This window comes from Monopterus albus, unplaced genomic scaffold (assembly GCF_001952655.1).
Source record: "Monopterus albus unplaced genomic scaffold, M_albus_1.0 scaffold243.1, whole genome shotgun sequence".
In the NCBI taxonomy this organism is placed as follows: domain Eukaryota; kingdom Metazoa; phylum Chordata; class Actinopteri; order Synbranchiformes; family Synbranchidae; genus Monopterus; species Monopterus albus.
Genome location: NW_018128123.1, coordinates 237,114 through 254,425, shown reverse-complemented (window position 1 = coordinate 254,425; position 17,312 = coordinate 237,114). Strand labels below are relative to the sequence as shown.

General features: G+C 41.8%; 2 protein-coding genes across 2 annotated transcripts; both read left to right on the top strand.

Moving 5' to 3' along the window:
• The first annotated feature begins 4,420 nt into the window (after positions 1–4,420).
• Positions 4,421–8,108, top strand: lim2.1 (lens intrinsic membrane protein 2.1). The gene is made up of 6 exons (XM_020620600.1): positions 4,421–4,430; positions 4,551–4,620; positions 5,391–5,554; positions 6,337–6,490; positions 6,924–7,064; positions 8,000–8,108. Exons 1-6 carry the CDS (start codon positions 4,421–4,423, stop codon positions 8,106–8,108), a joined length of 648 nt encoding a protein of 215 aa, XP_020476256.1.
• Positions 8,109–10,518: 2,410 nt separating this feature from the next.
• bsx (brain-specific homeobox) lies at positions 10,519–13,417 on the top strand. The gene is made up of 3 exons (XM_020620612.1): positions 10,519–11,489; positions 12,052–12,242; positions 12,777–13,417. The coding sequence occupies exons 1-3, from the start codon at positions 11,246–11,248 to the stop codon at positions 13,017–13,019; spliced, it is 678 nt and encodes a 225-aa protein (XP_020476268.1). The 5' UTR covers positions 10,519–11,245; the 3' UTR covers positions 13,020–13,417.
• Positions 13,418–17,312: the final 3,895 nt, after the last annotated feature.

Below are 17,312 nucleotides of genomic sequence, written 5' to 3'. Positions count from 1 at the left end.
ATCCACATTCTTTCTACTTAGTGTACAATGTTTAGCCAAGTCAGCTTTATTTATACCACACCTTTCACACTCCATGGCAGCTCAAGGTGCCTCACATATAAGAGCATAGAGAGGATCATACAGTTACTCTTGGTTACACTTAAAATGTATCCCCATTTTGTTCCTCACCAGAACAGAGAGCTACCACAAACACAACTCTTCTATTTAGAGGTGGCAGTAAACACACAGTTTGTTGACTGTTCACAAATGTCCACTCACCCCAACCGGTCGAGGCAGAAGGCCGCCCACCAAGAGCTGGGGTCTGTCGGAGGTTTCTTCCGTTAAAGGGAGTTCTTCCTCTCCGCTGTCGCCAAGTGCTGCTCAGGGGGGATTTGTTGAGTTTTCCTTTATAATAATAATAATAGTAAACTCTAGACTTTGTAAAATGTCCTGAGATGAGTTTTGTTGTGATTTTTATTTTTTTATTTATTTTATAAAAATAAAACCTGTATTTGATATGAGAAACTAGGGGTGGAATGGTTCAAGTACAAAATCTGATCAGTCATGGTTTGGGTCATATTATATGTTCAATTCATTATTGGGGGGGAGAGCCTCGCCTTTGCATTAATAAGAAAACCTGCTCTTTAAATAATTAAAATTTGTGTTGGGCAATGAAGTGTTTATGTTCCTTATGGTCTTAGCCAGAACTGTAAGCAAGCATTTGTTTGTTTTGTTTTTTTGATTGCAACACACATTTACAGGACAAAAGACATAACATAGTACATGGGACAATAGACTTTAACAAAGAGGACAGAGATAAAGTTGTGTGTGTAAAAGTGTGGGTGGATCCAACTCTGTGCAGACTGATATTCAGTATTTACTGACAATAATAATAATAATATTAAACCAAGTAAATTAATAAATTGGGGGAGGGTTAAATGAAAGAAAAGACAGTTGATAGAAAATGGATGATTGTAGTAATGAAATAATAAAAAACAAAAAACAGAATAAAGCAATTTTAATCATATAAATACAATATATATTTTTTGCATACACATACTTATATATACCCAGATATATATGTATATTCACAAAACAAAAGTAAATAAAATTGACAAATGATTAGAAAGAGAGGGAAGAGGAAAACAAAGGGGGGTAATATTCTCAGTTAATCTGGTTTGATTGATAGGTGTGAGACTCAAAACAGTAGCTTGGACAATGAGGACTAACAGTAACAACAATGAAATAAAAGCAGCTTGTTTTATTTCTAGGAGTTTGTGGGAATGTGCATGGCCTCGGCCTCAGGTATCTGGTTTAAGATAACAGAGGTTAGAAACAGATTCCAAGTGGATGATATTTTCTCTAGTGTGATATGTTCTATGAGAAGGTTGGTCCATTGGTTGATGTGTAATGAATTTTTAGATTTCCAGTTTAGAAAGATTGTTTTCTTGGTGATAGCGAGGGTTTTTATATTTAATTGGTAGGTGGTTGGCTTCTGTGATATTACCAAGCAGGCAGAGTGACGAGGATGGAGGGATTCTACAGCTCAAGATGGTGGAGACTTTCTCTGTCACCGCTACCCAGAGGGAGTAAACGGGTCGACAGGTCCAAGTAGCATGGAAGTAATCATCGGCGCAACCCAGAGTGCATTGTGAGCAGGTCCATTTTAAACATTTTACCTTGTGTGATGTGAGACCTGTGAATAGTCTTGTATTGTATAAGATGGTAATGTTACTGTTCTATCTGTATTTGACATTAGTTTATAAAGTTTAGATATCTTCTATGAGTCTGTAAATTTCACTATCTCCTCAACTAGCATGGAAGGTTGCAGGTGGTTGCTGACTGGTCTTTGATTTAATTATGGATTTTAACTGTTGGTACTGGAGAAATTCTCCTCTCCCAACTCCATACTTCTGGACTAATGTGTTGAACGGTATGAGCTGGTTGTTTTCAAATAGATGATGAAAGTGAGTGATTCCTTTGTGTTGTCGTGTTGGAAAGTGGATGGGTATCTACACAGTGTTGATACATCTATGATGATTATTTAGTGATTTTGTTTGCTTTCCACCAGGCTGCCAGAGTTCTATCTTTATTAGCAGAGGGGTGTAGTTAAGGTTAAAAGGTTCTGACAGCCTGGGGGAAATACTGATGCCTAAATATTATGATGTCTAAGTGGTAGGAGACAGTCTTGAGCTGCAGAATCCCAGGCATCTTCAGAGAGTGGCAATATGATGGAATTATTCCAGTTTATTGTGTAATTTGTAGGAAAATAGCTTTTTATTTGCTAGATGCTCCGTGGTGTTCACCAGCTGGTCTCTAGCTGCAGTCGTCTCCTGGCTGGTGCACAGTAGGTAGTGTAGAGTGAGTTTAACCACATTAGAGAGAGCAAACCAAAAAGTAAAGTAAAGTAGTGCTGAAGGGAACTAGAATCGTTTTATTTTATTGTGCAAAAATCACCACATCAAAGTTAAACTGTGTTTCTTTTGTTGTCAGTGGTACAGTAAAGAGGTTTCAGGTGTCATGTCCACACTGAGTTAACAGTGTAGGACGTGTACTGTAGCTCTTTTATGCATACTGTTGGTCAATACACCAGTGATTTGAAACAAAGAGATAATTTAACTAATGACTTTTATGGCTAGTGTTCTTGACTGGCATGTCTAGGACCAACTGAGCACATGTCTCATTTGATGGACACCAAGCAGGAGGCAGAAAGCCTGAGCTCAAGCTCGCCAAGGCCAGCCTTGAAGCTGTCCACTGTACAGACCTGGCAAAGCATCATCAGGGCACATTACAAGTGTTATCATGACTGTGGCTTGTAAACTCCAGCCAGTAATTGACTAGAGGTGATTCAACATCAAATAATAAATGTGGCTTTATTTAAGTACATATTCATTTACTTTCAACTAAGAGGTGGGCTAAAGGAGTTCACTGTTTATCAGATGTGGATATAAATGCCCTCAGTGAAAGCTGCTTACAGTAGAGGTCAGCTAGTCCGAGGAATTATTCCACTGGAGGTTTTCAGCCGCCTCTTCATTTCCTGGGATGATTACTGTATGGGATGTTTTGTTTAGTGTCTGACACCAAATCAAATTCCTATCAGACAATCTGATTTTCAACCACATTTATAAGTTATAGAAAAACAAAAGGCTCCCCAGTTGTGACCAGTGCACATGTCTCACTCCTATTTTTAAAGGCAAACTCAGACAAACATATTTTACACTATGCATACTTCATGAAGAAATGACAGGTGATGACAGTTTAGAAGGAAAGGCAGCTCAGACTCACCTTCCTAAGCTGCACAGCCACAGTATATATGCATAGAAAGATGCATATTCAGGAATGGACGACTGTACTGCCATGTAATAGTATTCAGAGGTGGAAAGTAACCAGGTACATTTACTCAAGTACTGTACTGCACAATTTTGAGGTATCCTTATATGAGTATTTTCATTTTGTGCTCTTTCATATTTCACTACATTTCAGAGAAAATTATTGTATTTTGTTCTCACTACACTGATTTGATAACCTTAATTTCTAGTTAGATTTCTGAATGAGATTGATAAAACAAATCACAGTATAAACATCATGCTACTGTTACTTTAGTAACCAATCTGAGTACTTTTTCCACCACCGACAGTACTGACTGCAGCTGGGATCAGGGTGGGTTATTTAGATGGTTATCTTGATCATTTACATATAGATGAAGTGAAAATCAGAAAGAGTAGAAATGTAACAGTGGTTTAAAGATGCTAAAAAAGAAAGAAAGAAGAAGAGGTTCTTGCTGAGAATTTGGATATGTTTGTCATTATTACAACTACAGCAAAACCATAGCAAATGGGGAAATCATGAATAATATCTTTACTCAGAACTTGATGAAATGATATGCCTAATAACATGTGCATCAATATAAACTGCAAATATGACTAACATCCAGTGGAAAATAAGGCCTGTTGCCTCACTGCTGTGGTTGCTGTTACCCCAGTTACCCCAGTACACCCTGTTAAACACCAGTGGTTTTAGCCTGCTAGGAATCGGCCTGCGTTTGCATCATAGGCTGTAGTTTTATTTTGTCAGGCAGCCCTGTTTTCATAAATGGATTCAGAAAAGGTGTTGATTATGGTAAGATGATAACGTTTATTTATTTATTTATTTGGTGTTCAATTTTATTCCATGTGGAGATGCAGCTAAGAGCTGCACATGGATCACGCTATCAGACAATGTGCACACTAGTTTTTGGTCTTTTACAATGTCTTTACATATAATGGCCTTAGAAGTTCCAGGGAGACAAACATTGTCACTCTGCCACCCGTTAGGTACAAATATACAAATATGAATAACTTATTTATTAATGTAGCTGTGGTGTGGTGAATGGCAACACAATAAAACACAGTCTCCTCTAGAGGATTCCTCCCCAGGTATGACAATGAAATGAAAAACCGAAATGGAGAAATGTATGTCTAATTCTAAACTGATTACTACACAGACACTGTGGAGCAAAGGGAAGAGTTTGCATCAACAAAGTGCTTTTATCAGCGATATGCACAGTATCTCTCTTCTTGGTGTGTTCTCAGGTATTTTACAGGAGACATTTGAAGTAGGAGTTGAAGAGTTTCTGTTGAGAAGGTTGAATGATGTGATTGTGTGAGTGAGAGAAATGCGTCAGCCGTGAGGTCAGTGCCAGCTGCAGCCTCAGGCTGCGTCAGAGCGGGAGGAAACCTGATTTTTATCCTTGGAAGAAAATGACTAGCTAGAAAAATGTCCAATACAACAGGCTTAAATGACTATTAAATGCAATTAGTAGAATTTCTTGATTACCTCATGATGATGACATTCTGAGAAAAATAGTAAATTGTATTTGTTTTACATGAAGATCAAATGGATTTAAAAGCCCTTTGCTTTAGATGGAGACAGCTGTTGGCACTCGCCACAGAGGATACTCTTCAGTGAACTACCATTCAAGTTTCAGGCATAAGGAGATATAGGCCCTATCTATCCATCATTCTTTCCCCCAAAAATCCATGACAATTCTCCGTGAGAACGAGGGGATGGCTGCAGGATATTGCATCCAGGTGGAACAATGAGCAATAGATGTATCAAGTATCAAAGCATCGCTGGAATTGATAGAGGGTGGATTCATGTGTGTGTGTGTGAGTGTGTGTGTGCCCATTGTGAGTGGGGGCGTATGCGAAGCCCATCTTCAGAGACAGATCTCCTGGAGAACAAAGTGGAGCATTCACACACAGGCAACCCCGCAGCTCAGTCCAGTGGAAATAATATGTTCATTACAACGCAATTACTGACACTTACACCCTCTCTCCCTGAAGTGTGTGTGTGTGTGACGTGACTGCTGATTCAAAATGACCTTATGTTCCTCTGTGTCTGTGTGCATGTGTGTGTGTGTGTGTGTGCAGGTGCTTTATGGGCGGAGGGCTGCTCTGTGCAGGCGTGGGGAGCATCCTCCTGATTGTTTCCACAGCAACCGATTACTGGATGCAGCATCGGCAGCCTGACGGCTACAGGCACCAGAGCCTGTGGTGCTACTGTACGCCAGGGAAATGCTTCCCACACAATGATGGTATTGATACACATCGCCAAGGAGTGCAGGCTAATGGAAATAACGAACTTCTGCTTTTTTTTTTAGCTGTTCCAGAGGCAGAAGTCTTGTCACTGGCTGCAGTAAAGTGTTATAAGCCAGCAAGAAAAGTTATGTCCATGCTCTCATTTTAATTCTGTACACAGTGTAACTGTAAATGAATAGCTGGGCTAACTTGCTAACCTATGTGTTAGGTTGAATGGAAGCAGTATGCATATTATCACAGGATCCCATCAAAAATAAAACGATGTGGTACCTGATTTTGTAGTCTTAGTTTTTTTTATTGGAGTTATAAGTAAGGAAATGGTTTGGTCACAGTTACAGTTTATTTACTGTAAAAAGGCCGTACTGTCTGTCATCTCTAGAAGATTGAGCACTACTGAGGTAAAAAAAAGGAATTTGTCGGCTCCTCCCTTTGAGCTTTAAACAAACCAGAGCAGCAGGTGCTACATACAACTTGGCTCCTTATTGGAGTGAGTTATGTAACCAGCTGTGTTTCCATTGCTCTTGATTTGTCTTGCTGCAGTTAATTCTCATTAACTGTGTAGGCTCATGTGTTGTGTGTCTGATCTCTCCTTAAAGATGTGGTCTACAGTTTTATGATCTCCAGCTCACAACACTGTGATAAAAGCAGTCATTTGCTCAGAGATGTTCACCCTTCCTCATACTGGCTTGCTGACATAGCTCAGGGTTACATCTCCCATCATTCATCTCTGCTGGCATGCGCTGCCCTCACCAGTGCCTCTTATTGACCTCGTCGGCAGCCCACTGGGACGCCACGCATGCCGTCAGGACCCTCTCTGTTTTGGCCTGTTCCACTGGCATCATCACTGGCATTATGGATTTCATCCATTACTCCTTCTTCGACAGCTTTTCCACAACCTTTGCTGCAGGTTCATTGTTTTTCATCTCATGTAAGTTCAACTCTGTTGTTTTTGCTTTGGTTTGAACTTTAATTTGCATTTAATTTTATCCTTAATTGTTTGCAAGCACCAACAATTGTGACTCAAGGCAGGTTTCTAAAAAGTAAAAACAACAATGTACTAATCATGAACTAATGACTTTTTAATGATTTCATTATCAGCACAGTTTCATAACAAAGCACAGCTGCTTGTTACATTTAGAAAAGGCCTCATTCATGACATAGAGATTTCATTACCCTCCTGTTCTGATTGCCTTGTTTTGCATAATTTGCATAATACAAGAGATCATTTGGTGGTCTTCTGTAGTGAAGAGTTCAGAGATGTAATGTCTAAAAAGTCTGGATTTCTGAGAATAATTTCAGTGATTTGCTAACTGAAAACTTCACAGAGCAGCCAGTGGGAAGGGTTGGCCATGTGTCATTGTTCAGAAACATTTTCTTTATGTTTTCCCTTTATTTTGTCCTGTCCAGGTTTTTGGGTGTTTACTATGGGAAACAATATGGAGCCTGGAGGTTCTCCTGGCCCTTTGTCATTGGCTGGCTGTCAGTGGCGGTCACCTTCTTTTCAGGTAAACATGCAACAAAGCAAACTGCAGTCACTTTCCCCCTTCACATTTGGCTGTGATCATATTCAGCTGAGTGTAACCTATTCTAAAGTTATAACAGAGTTTCTGGATAAGTGAGTAAATCAGTCTGAAGTGTAGATACATTCCCTCCTTGGGGAAGATGGTTTGTGATAACATGGAAGTAACAGGCTCAAAATACAGTTTGCATTCATTTTACACTCCATCATGTAGGAGCTTTTGTAAATTCAGTGCATCATATTCACCATTACAAAGTCAAGGCCTCACGTACCTGCACGGGCCTAATGGTTGGCATGTACTATGTGTAAAAATAAACACTACAGAAAGTTTGTAATGTTACACAAGGCAACCAATCGCTTTCACAGTAGAATACAGTCCCACAACAGATGGATTAACCTGCAGTCAAGCAGCTAAATCAATGACGCATTATCAATAAGTGGCGCTTTTAGTAAATGCTCATCTCTGAATCCTTCCCCATGCAGTAAAACAGACCATGATCAGCATTATGTCTGTGGTATTTTTCTGCATTTTCATTCATTAACTGGACACACAATTAATAATGTGTGGAATGTGACGTGGCCGCCGCATGGATTAGATCTTATATGGCGTAGTTAGGTTGGTGACTTTGATGCGACACAGAGAATAGAACTCACTTCGTTGGCAGGTTCTCTGAATTATTTTAAAATAGGCAGATTATCTATTTGATTTGATTTTTTATGAATGAAAAATGCTCAGTTACTAGTCACTGAACCCCAAATGGCACAAACCATAAGCAGAGTGTGCCGATAAACCGCAAATATAAAAGTGCACGATTTGTCTAAACATGTGCATTTCTACAAAATTACAAATACCACACGCACTCCTTCTTTTATCTATCTGAAGGTGAAAATTTCCAGACAGATAACAGAGCTATATTCTTTATATATTCTATATGTGCGCCTTTCGGATGCGCAGACTCCTATTGGAAGACCCAAACCCTCATGTCATGGATTATGATCGTGACAGCTGTGTCACGGTTGTGTGGAGATGAACATGAATTCAGAGGTCACGTCTGGAACATGAATGACTGTGGAAACAAACTGAATTAAAAGGGGAAAATATGACTCTTCATTTTCATCTGCAAATGCTGTATTTTATTCGATTTTGTTAAGTGTGCGTGATTTACTGATTAGTCGTACGTTTTTAGCGTTGTTGGAAAACAACACAAAAATGTTCCGATGCCTGGCCATGCGGTTTTATGTCACTAGTAGGTCAGTGCTCCATGTAGGGGCCCCGTCTTAGCTTTAAAATACTGTGTCCACCATAAACTCCTGACCCGTCCTACTGTCTGAAACAGGTGCGACTGACAGCACATCTACACATATTCCAAGAGAAATGTCAAATTAAAAAGGATTGTACGTGATGGTTTTTATGATGTCGAATTGAGTCTATGTCTAGTGGAGAGGTAGTCTACAACAAAATGCAAAGGAGTCATCCACAGAAAAAGACATGCCTGTGAAAACACTTAACAGCAGTAAATGCGCGTTTTACCGCGCCTGTCTGGAGAGTAGGGCACGTCGGAAACGAAGTGCTCACAACTGACTTGGACACGTTTGGGAATATTATTGAAAAAAATCGTACAATACAAAAACACTGTAGTGCAAGAGACGTCAAAGAAAAAAGCCGTGGCGGAGGCGGACAAATTACTTTGTATTTTTGGTTTTGCAAGCCTAAAAAGCGGCATTGCCTTTTTCGGGAAAAGCCTTTGGGTGCATTATCCTCCTGTACATCCCTGGATTTCTTTGCTCTATCCATCGCTGTCACCATCACGGCTACTTTGAAAACTATAAGCCAAGTATTATCCAATGCACTGCTGCAAACCTCATCCAAACGCGCCACTTAACGGACTGACGCACTGCCTGGCCGGCTCAAATTTTTAATTATGAAATGGCTGCAAAAATCCGCTTAACTGCGCCTCAAGAACGGAACCGCCATACGATCCCGCCGCCATTTGTTTTATTCACTTTCTAATTTAGCCCTAAAAGCGACTTGTTCTCCTGATGCAGCCACGAAGGAGACTGACGCACAGCCAGGTACGGCAGGGTTACCTCCATCTGCCTTGGTCCAGTCTACATGAGGTCTTTTCTTCTGCTGCTCTTTACCTCCACCTTAGAATTTAAAACGCAGGGACACGTTTATTAACATGGTGTTGACTCCTGGAATTTTGTTTCATTAAAATATTTTCACTCGCTTCCCGAATTGGAAACATGGCCGACAGAACGTGTATCTTATCAAGAACGGTGCGATGTCTTTTGAAAAGATTGTGCACATTTGGCATCTGATTTAGTCCTGGACGAGTTGCCTAATGACATCGGCTACAACTAATGCACAGGCTCCGCCGCGCCAAAGGTGTTTGATTTGCATTTTGAACGCACACGTCCATTTAACACAAAGCTATGCACACTAATGCAGCAGAACGGCGCTTTTCCAGCGTAACTGATTCCCAGTAATTAATTTGTTCTCCCTCCATCTGATCAAATGGAAATCCTGTCCTCCAGCCCAAGGATTACAACTTCCGCTCTAACATCTCCCTTAATTGCCTAATAGCATTGCAGCGTGAATTCTGCCTACATTAAGACACTTTCACATTAAGCGGCCTGATTGGAAATGTGACGACAACACCACATCAACAAATTATAGCGAACCGCTTTCTTTCGCAAATGGCCACAGGAGCGGCACTTGCACTCTCCCAGATTTTAATACCGACAATTACAGCCAATTTGGGCGAAATGACTAGACAGACCTGTAGCAGCCGTATTCTCCGGTGGCACAGGCTGCATCACTGGCTTCTACTAACATGAAGGAACAGTGCAGATGTTATCCGTGAGCAGTAAGTAGCTGCCTGCACGTTGTTTAAGACAAGTCAAACCAGGGAAACACAAAGTCACCACACCAGGAAGAGTCGACTGCCTGAAATCACAGAGGTGCCTACAGGGGTAGTATCACAGTGGTGGCATGAGGCCTACAAATGTTTATATATTAAGTGAAATACACACAAATACACTCACGGGCCACTTTATTAGGTACACTTGTACTATTGTATGCGCTTCCGTGTTAACATGTGTGTTTATGAAGCTCAAAGATGTTTCAGTGAAATTGTCCTAAATGTATAAATTGAGTTATTATTTAATTGAGGTCATAGTTAAAGGTGGTGCTGTACTAGACTACGTTGCATTCAGAGGTGTTCCTAATATTCTGGCCCTCTCCTGCATGTAGCTGGGGAGGACAAGCCTAGACACCTGGAACACGAATGATGAAGTGTGTGACAGCCTACGGTTAGTTTCACCGGTCACACAGTGCATGTAGCGCTCCACACGGAACAGCAGCATCAAACTGAGGGACTGTTTTCTCACTGACCCGCATCAAGGACAAAGCCTCTTTAAGCCACAGCTGAACTACAGACTAATGTTCCGACGTGTCAGGGATGCTCTGGCTGCAGCGTTGGATTAAACAGTCATCGTGGTTTCAGATGTTTTGGACATACACTTTAGAAACGTCTCCTGGCAGCGAAGTGACCCGGTGGAGTAGGCCGAGCTGTTCAGCACCATGGCGAGCTCCCGCGCTCCGCGCCCACTGCACGGCCACATGTTTGGATTCCACGGGGGGAGCAGCTCATAACTGGTGAACTGTAGACTCACTTTGTTTGGAAACTTTATTCTACTAACAATATCACAGTGCACGCGAACCTGTCAAAAAAGCGCGTGGTTGCTAGGCGACCACATAGTCTGAGCATCGCTACAAGGCGATTCTTGGTTGGATTTCCAAGTTGCTATTCACATAAAGTGCGCGGCGATCGCGGGTGCGCCGCTGATGTGAAATGCGTTTGCTTTTGTCACCAGTTTGGAGCGTTCCTCAGCCAATCAGAGTGAAGAACCGGCCCCTCACAGCTCCCCTCCGCCCGCCCAGAACTGTAATTGGCTGATGTGAAAATCAATTTTCCCACTACACTACTCTCTCGGGATAAATACTTCTTGGAAATGTGCCCTCCCACTGATATCTATGTAATGCTATAGTGCCATTCACTGAACTCACATAGGGGCTGCATTTAAGCCTGGGAGACTTGGGGGGGGAGAGCCAGATGCTGATGCAGGTTTGAAGGCAGGAAAATAACAAACCTAAACTAACATCATGAGTTTGAACTACGCGTCTGCGGCGCCCACGCAGAGGTCGACTTCGTTTTTCATTGAGGATATCTTACTGCACAAACCCAAGCCACTGAGGGATGTCATTCCCTCGCCGTTCTGTAGCTCCCTGGCCTCCCGGATGCCCATCCTTGAGTATGGATACCCACTGATGCCAACGCCAATACTGGCGCCACATGCGCACCATCCTCTCCACAAGCCCGAGCATCACCAGTACTTCTTCACATCTGGTAAGCGCGGGGAGCCTCGGACAGCAAGTAGCGGTACTGCTTTAAAAAGTGAACGCAAAGCTTTGTTTATTCCAGTAGAAAAGCCACCGCCAGTAGTTCATCTGTGCGTTTACATAGGCTGACCCCGCATTACTGAGTTTGGGAACAGAACAGCTGAAATGTGTCTCTTCACACAGAAAATGTGGCTTTGGGTTACATGAAAAGTTGTCTGAACTCTGATCTCCAGTCTGCAAACATTTGTAGAAACAACAACCTGTGTCTTGTTCGGGGTCATTTGTCAGGATACGTCCTCCTTTACTGGAGTAAAGGTACAGGCTAACACTGGTTTTAGCTCCTAAAGCTTCAGTTCATGCCCAACGTTTTAAAAGACAATTATTAAAATACATAAAATAATACTTATTCTTTAAATAATAGGACACTGAAAAAAGAACATATTAATTCCGTCACAGTGGACATGGCTGCCCTGATACAGGCTAATAAGAGTTTTAGTTTGTTTTCGTCTGTTTTTGGTTGCTAGTTCTGTAAGGCTGTCATTACCAACCACGGTCTCCTCTACCCGTAGGGATGCAGATGCCGGCCTTGTTCCAGCACCACGCCGAGTTACCAGGGAAGCACTGCAGGCGCAGGAAGGCCAGAACGGTTTTCTCCGACTCGCAGCTGTCCGGCCTGGAGAAGAGGTTTGAGATCCAACGGTACCTGTCCACACCGGAGAGAGTGGAGCTGGCCACAGCGCTGAGCCTGTCCGAGACACAAGTGGGCCTCACACACACACACACACACACACACACACACGGGGTTCAGCGTGTGCACTTAGGCGAATCTCGGATGTCCTTGTTAAATTAGCAGTTTCTGAATGCTTTTTATTTTTCTGCTTACAACCCAAAATGTAGCAGTCACACAAATGACACGTGTAAAAAAAAAAATTCAAATCTTGATAAAATAATAGCAGCTACAGAGAATGACCAGTCCTCCAGCTACATAACCCGTTTAGTAGGATGACTGTGGAAGATGCGCGGAACAGTACATTTTAGCAAAAAGCTATTGTTTCACAACAGATCGATTGCCGTTTATGCGAAATTTCAAGAGAATAATAATTATTATTGTCGTTATTAATAATCTCTATTTCACCTCCTCTTTCTGTGGTAGAGCCCAGAAAATACATGTTAAAATATTTTTGGGCTACATTTTTAGAATTTCTTGGAACATTTCGCTACAAGCCAATAAGAAACACGTTGCGTTTTAAAGTCCTTTTTCAAATTCACACCCTTCTTACTTTTCCCGCCGCAGGTAAAAACGTGGTTTCAGAACCGGCGGATGAAGCACAAGAAGCAGCTGAGGAAAGCGCAGGACGAGCGCAAGACGCCCGGGGAGCTGGAGAGGTCCGGGGAGAACTCAAGCGAGAGCGAGCTGCACAACAAGAGCGCGGAGGAGCTCAAACAGGGACTGGAGCCGGACTCGTACATGCTGGAGGAAAACGACGACGACGTGGATATCGAGGATGACATTTGCTCACCGGACCATATACTATAGTAGGCTGCAGAGCTGTTTTATAAGCTGTAAATATATTGTAGATAACACTTAACCTTTCCTTCCATATGAATATAGAAATGGCAGCTTATTACCATTATCATTGTTATAATTCTACACGTGTTTATTTTGAAATGTTATTTCCGTGTTTTTGTTTTTTCAGTCTAAAAATCTGTAGAAATGAAAGATGAGCCAAGCTCTTTGCTTTGTAACATGGACGCACCTCATCCTTTTGCACTTTCATCACAAACGAAAATTTCCATGCTATCCTTTATAGCATTTTTTAATCTTTATTTCGATTTGTGGATTGATATTTCTTTTCATTTTGTTTACAATATTGGACATTTTCTAAATGAACTTCTGGTCGGAGACTACTTCAGTGACCGCCCTTTATATTTCTGTGTGTACATGTAAATAGTATACAGTATAAAATAATGAATCGAATTTCGGCTCCGTTTATTCTGTTAGATCTTTTATGTGTGTCCGTAACTGAAGCCAACTTTCATTCTTGCTGACATTTCCATACCTCAGCGGAGCAGTGGTGATGTAGAAAAACCATCTAGCATTAATGTTACTGTTTAAATTGCGCAGGTGCATGTGGTGGTGCGGCGTGGTCGGCGGTCAGACCCACTTGCATTAGGACGCCGTCTTCACAGCGTGAAGCTCGGGTTTGAATGAGGGGCTGCTTGTTCTCCACTGCTTTCCTGCATGGTGGCCCGGAGCCCGCTGTGCTTTAAGCCAACAAACAGAAACGCAAAATACTGGCGGAAAGAAAGTCCAGATAGTGTGCAGCCCTCAGACGTGCTCAAGGCTGCACGGAAAGTAGATCCGTGTGTATTCCTCACAATGTTCACTTTCTCACGCAAAATGAAAGGCTCGGTTTGTCAGAATGACAAACCAAAGCTGGACTCTGTCGTGGCCACTGAGTGTTGAAGACCTCAGTTCTTCAGCTGCTACACCGTCTGAGCTGCATGTCCCAGATCTAGAGAATGGCACAGTTTGGCCTGTACGGGCAAATCCTGAGATCCACTAGCCTGATTATTTCTTATAAAATGTTGATCATTTATTTGAATCACTATGGTCAGTGTCACTAATAAATTAGTATGCACATTTCTATATGGCCTAAAAAGCACATAAGTAATAACCTGTACCAAGAAATTAGTATACCGAAAAATGTGTTTAGCTATAAACCAATCTAGATATATTTGGTGTTTTCGGCGTGTCAACATAAACCTTCACATCCAGGCTGCAGGACGAAGGAGCGGGTGTTCACCACGCTTTGCTGCTGACAGACAACTTTGAGTCTTTAGGACAAAACAGGAAAAACGTCAGTCCAGCAAACCAGTTCAACCCGAATGTTAACACACTTTGCGACCCTCGACATTCTAGAGAATTTAGAAGATTGTTTCTCTGTCATGTAATTTGACAGGTTGATCATTTGGAGCTGGAATTTCCGTGCAGTCGTTCCTGCGTCTAATAAACGTGGCAGACGGGAAAAAGCATTTTGTACTATTTCAGTGCGATTTCATGTCTATCGTATTAACATAAAATCTGAAGCACATGTAAGACCCAGCATTTAGTACTGTATTAAGAGGTTTTACCTCACGCTGCATCTTTCATTGCCCAGTAACAGGCAATCGTGTCCTGCCTGCTGGATGCGCACATTCCGCCTTTTGAACAGCAATTCATGTCTTCTTCAAAATGGGATTCTGATTAACAGGCAGCGGCGAAAGCTATGGTGGGAGCAGGCCATGCAGAAGGTGATCAATTAAAAGATTACGCGTTTTGCAACACATGGACGCATCTGCATTTGGGCCTAATAGCAGGGCCATCAGCTCATTTTCAGGAAGCCTGCCGCCTCCTGAAAGCGGGCTTCTCACATCAAAGCATCCACGTCTGCCTTCGCTTCCCAATGGGCAGAAAGGGATGCTAATTTGGCCCCTTCATGTATAGTGGTGAAAGAAGCCTTCAATTAACTGGATTTCAATGGCAAAAAAATGAGTAGGTGGGACCCAAAAAAAAAGATGGAGAAAGACTCCGTGCGGATAGGCAACATTTGTCATTACATTAAAAAGGGCTTCATTTGTTTTCACCCACGCATCTGAGGACTTAACACTAAAGACAGAGCTTCAAAGAGTCCGTGATGGGTTAAATAGAGACTATAATCTAATTAAAATATTGCACAGAGGTAAATAGTGCTTTGATAATGATCTGAGGGTTCAATTAGTAAAATGAGCCGTTTGAGTGTGTTTTGTGTTGGGGAGGAGTTACTGCTTAGAGCATATCCATAAAACGCAAACCACATCAGATTAACTTTAAAGTGCCATCCTTCATTTGAGCAGGACTTTCGACAGTAAAACTAGAGAAATGAAGGAAAATAGCAGAATCACTGACACTAGGACTGAAATAACATAGCAATCACCAGTTTTCTTCCATAAAATAAAGTGTGGGCATCTGCCATTGGTCTGAGGTGGGAAGTGAACTACCATGAAAATGAAAACCACTCAGTGCCACTGCTGCCATACACTAAGGCACAAGTCAGAGGCACAAATATCATGTGCACATGGTTGTGTCTGCTCACTTCACACGTCCAGTAGTATCGTAAACATGCACCAACCCTTATTCCATACGAATAGACCTGCTTCACCATTCATCTTAACCAGACTGTATGATCTCAACACCTAGTCATGGATAACAAGTTTGTTCTAAAAGATGACAACAACAACGTTCATCCCGCAGTGCTAAGACTCATTACTGCCATTTAGGAAGTGCATGCAGCTCTGTGGGGTGGATCAGCTCTTCTTCACACTCATGTCAAACTGACTTCTGTCATGTGATCTTTTGCCTGTAGAAGGATTGCCTTAAAACCTACTTTCACTGATGTGCAGCTTTGTCAAGAATCAAATCTCGTATCAAAAGGCCACCTCAGGTACAGAGAGACTGCAATAACTGTCAGAAACGGCGCGTAATGCGGCCGAAAAGTGGTAGGTGAACTCAATTAAATGGCCAGACGAGGAAGTGTAAAACAAAACCGTCTCTTTATTAAGAAAACTAACGTTGAACAAAAGAAAACCATACAAGACACGGTGAAAACACAAAACCTACATGTCCTTAACAGTCCGAGGTCAGAGCCAGCAAACACATACATCCAGGGGAATCCAAAACGCGTTGTCCAAAGATAAGTCCGTTAAGCCGATACACTGAAGCAGTCCGAAATAAGAGGGCAAGGCAGAACAGAATAATCCAAGGAAGCAGTCCGGGTCAGAAACACAAGATACCAAAACCGAAGGAAAGCTGGAAAGTCAGAGCTGGGGTCTAGAACAATCTGGCAGTGTCTTTGTGGGAGGACGCTGCCTAAATAGAGGTGTAAACAGGTGCAAACAATAACGAAGCAGGTAAAACTAATGTGAGTGATGAAGAACGTAAAAAGACCGAAACTAAGGTGAAACAAAAACAGGAAGTAACGTCAAAATAAAAGCCGGACGGGAAGCAGCGGAACCGAATCATGACAATAACTAGAGCTAATTTGTTACAAGCGCTTTCTATATTTGGATGTTTTGGTACCAGCAACGTTTGCTTGTAGAGAAGATTAAAATATTAGATAGAAGATATGAAAATACTAAAATCTCTTTTGCTTAGGTTTAGTGTCATCAAAACTGTGTTTCTCAGTGAGTGAGAAATGCACAACACTGCCCAGTCAAGCATAACATTAGTGTTACTGTTCCATGCACAGTTGCAACGATTAGCAGGCTAAATCTAAACAAAAATCAACTCCAAGACAAGTAATGACAGAAACATTTCAGTACTGCAAAGGAGAACTGTTCATTCAGACTAACTGAGACCAGTGCTAAAGGAGAGGAGGCCTCGTGCTCACAAGCTCCCAGTAAATCCAGAAAAAAAACTTAAGGTGCTCCTGAAGATAAAATGTATCAAAAACAGGAACAAAGTTCCTCAGGCACTCCTAGGTGGACCACGGACTATGTCAAAAATCTCTTAGTTAATTGGGCATCTCAGTAAAAATCGGCGGCTGGTTTCGACCTCATCAGGTTTTCATTAGGGTGGAAATATTAAAACTGATGGTTTGCAGCTGATACTTTTTATAGATGGCACCCCGGAAGTAATATCATTGAAAACACTACAGAGCAGACACCACATTGAAATCCAGACATGAAGACCATACCAAATTCAAATCCCATCAAAGTAATATAACCCTCATCCCTGAGAACAAAGTATGATGTTATAAAAAAAGGGCTCTTTCTTCATTCAGACCTCCTCTGACCATATGTTCAATGGCTT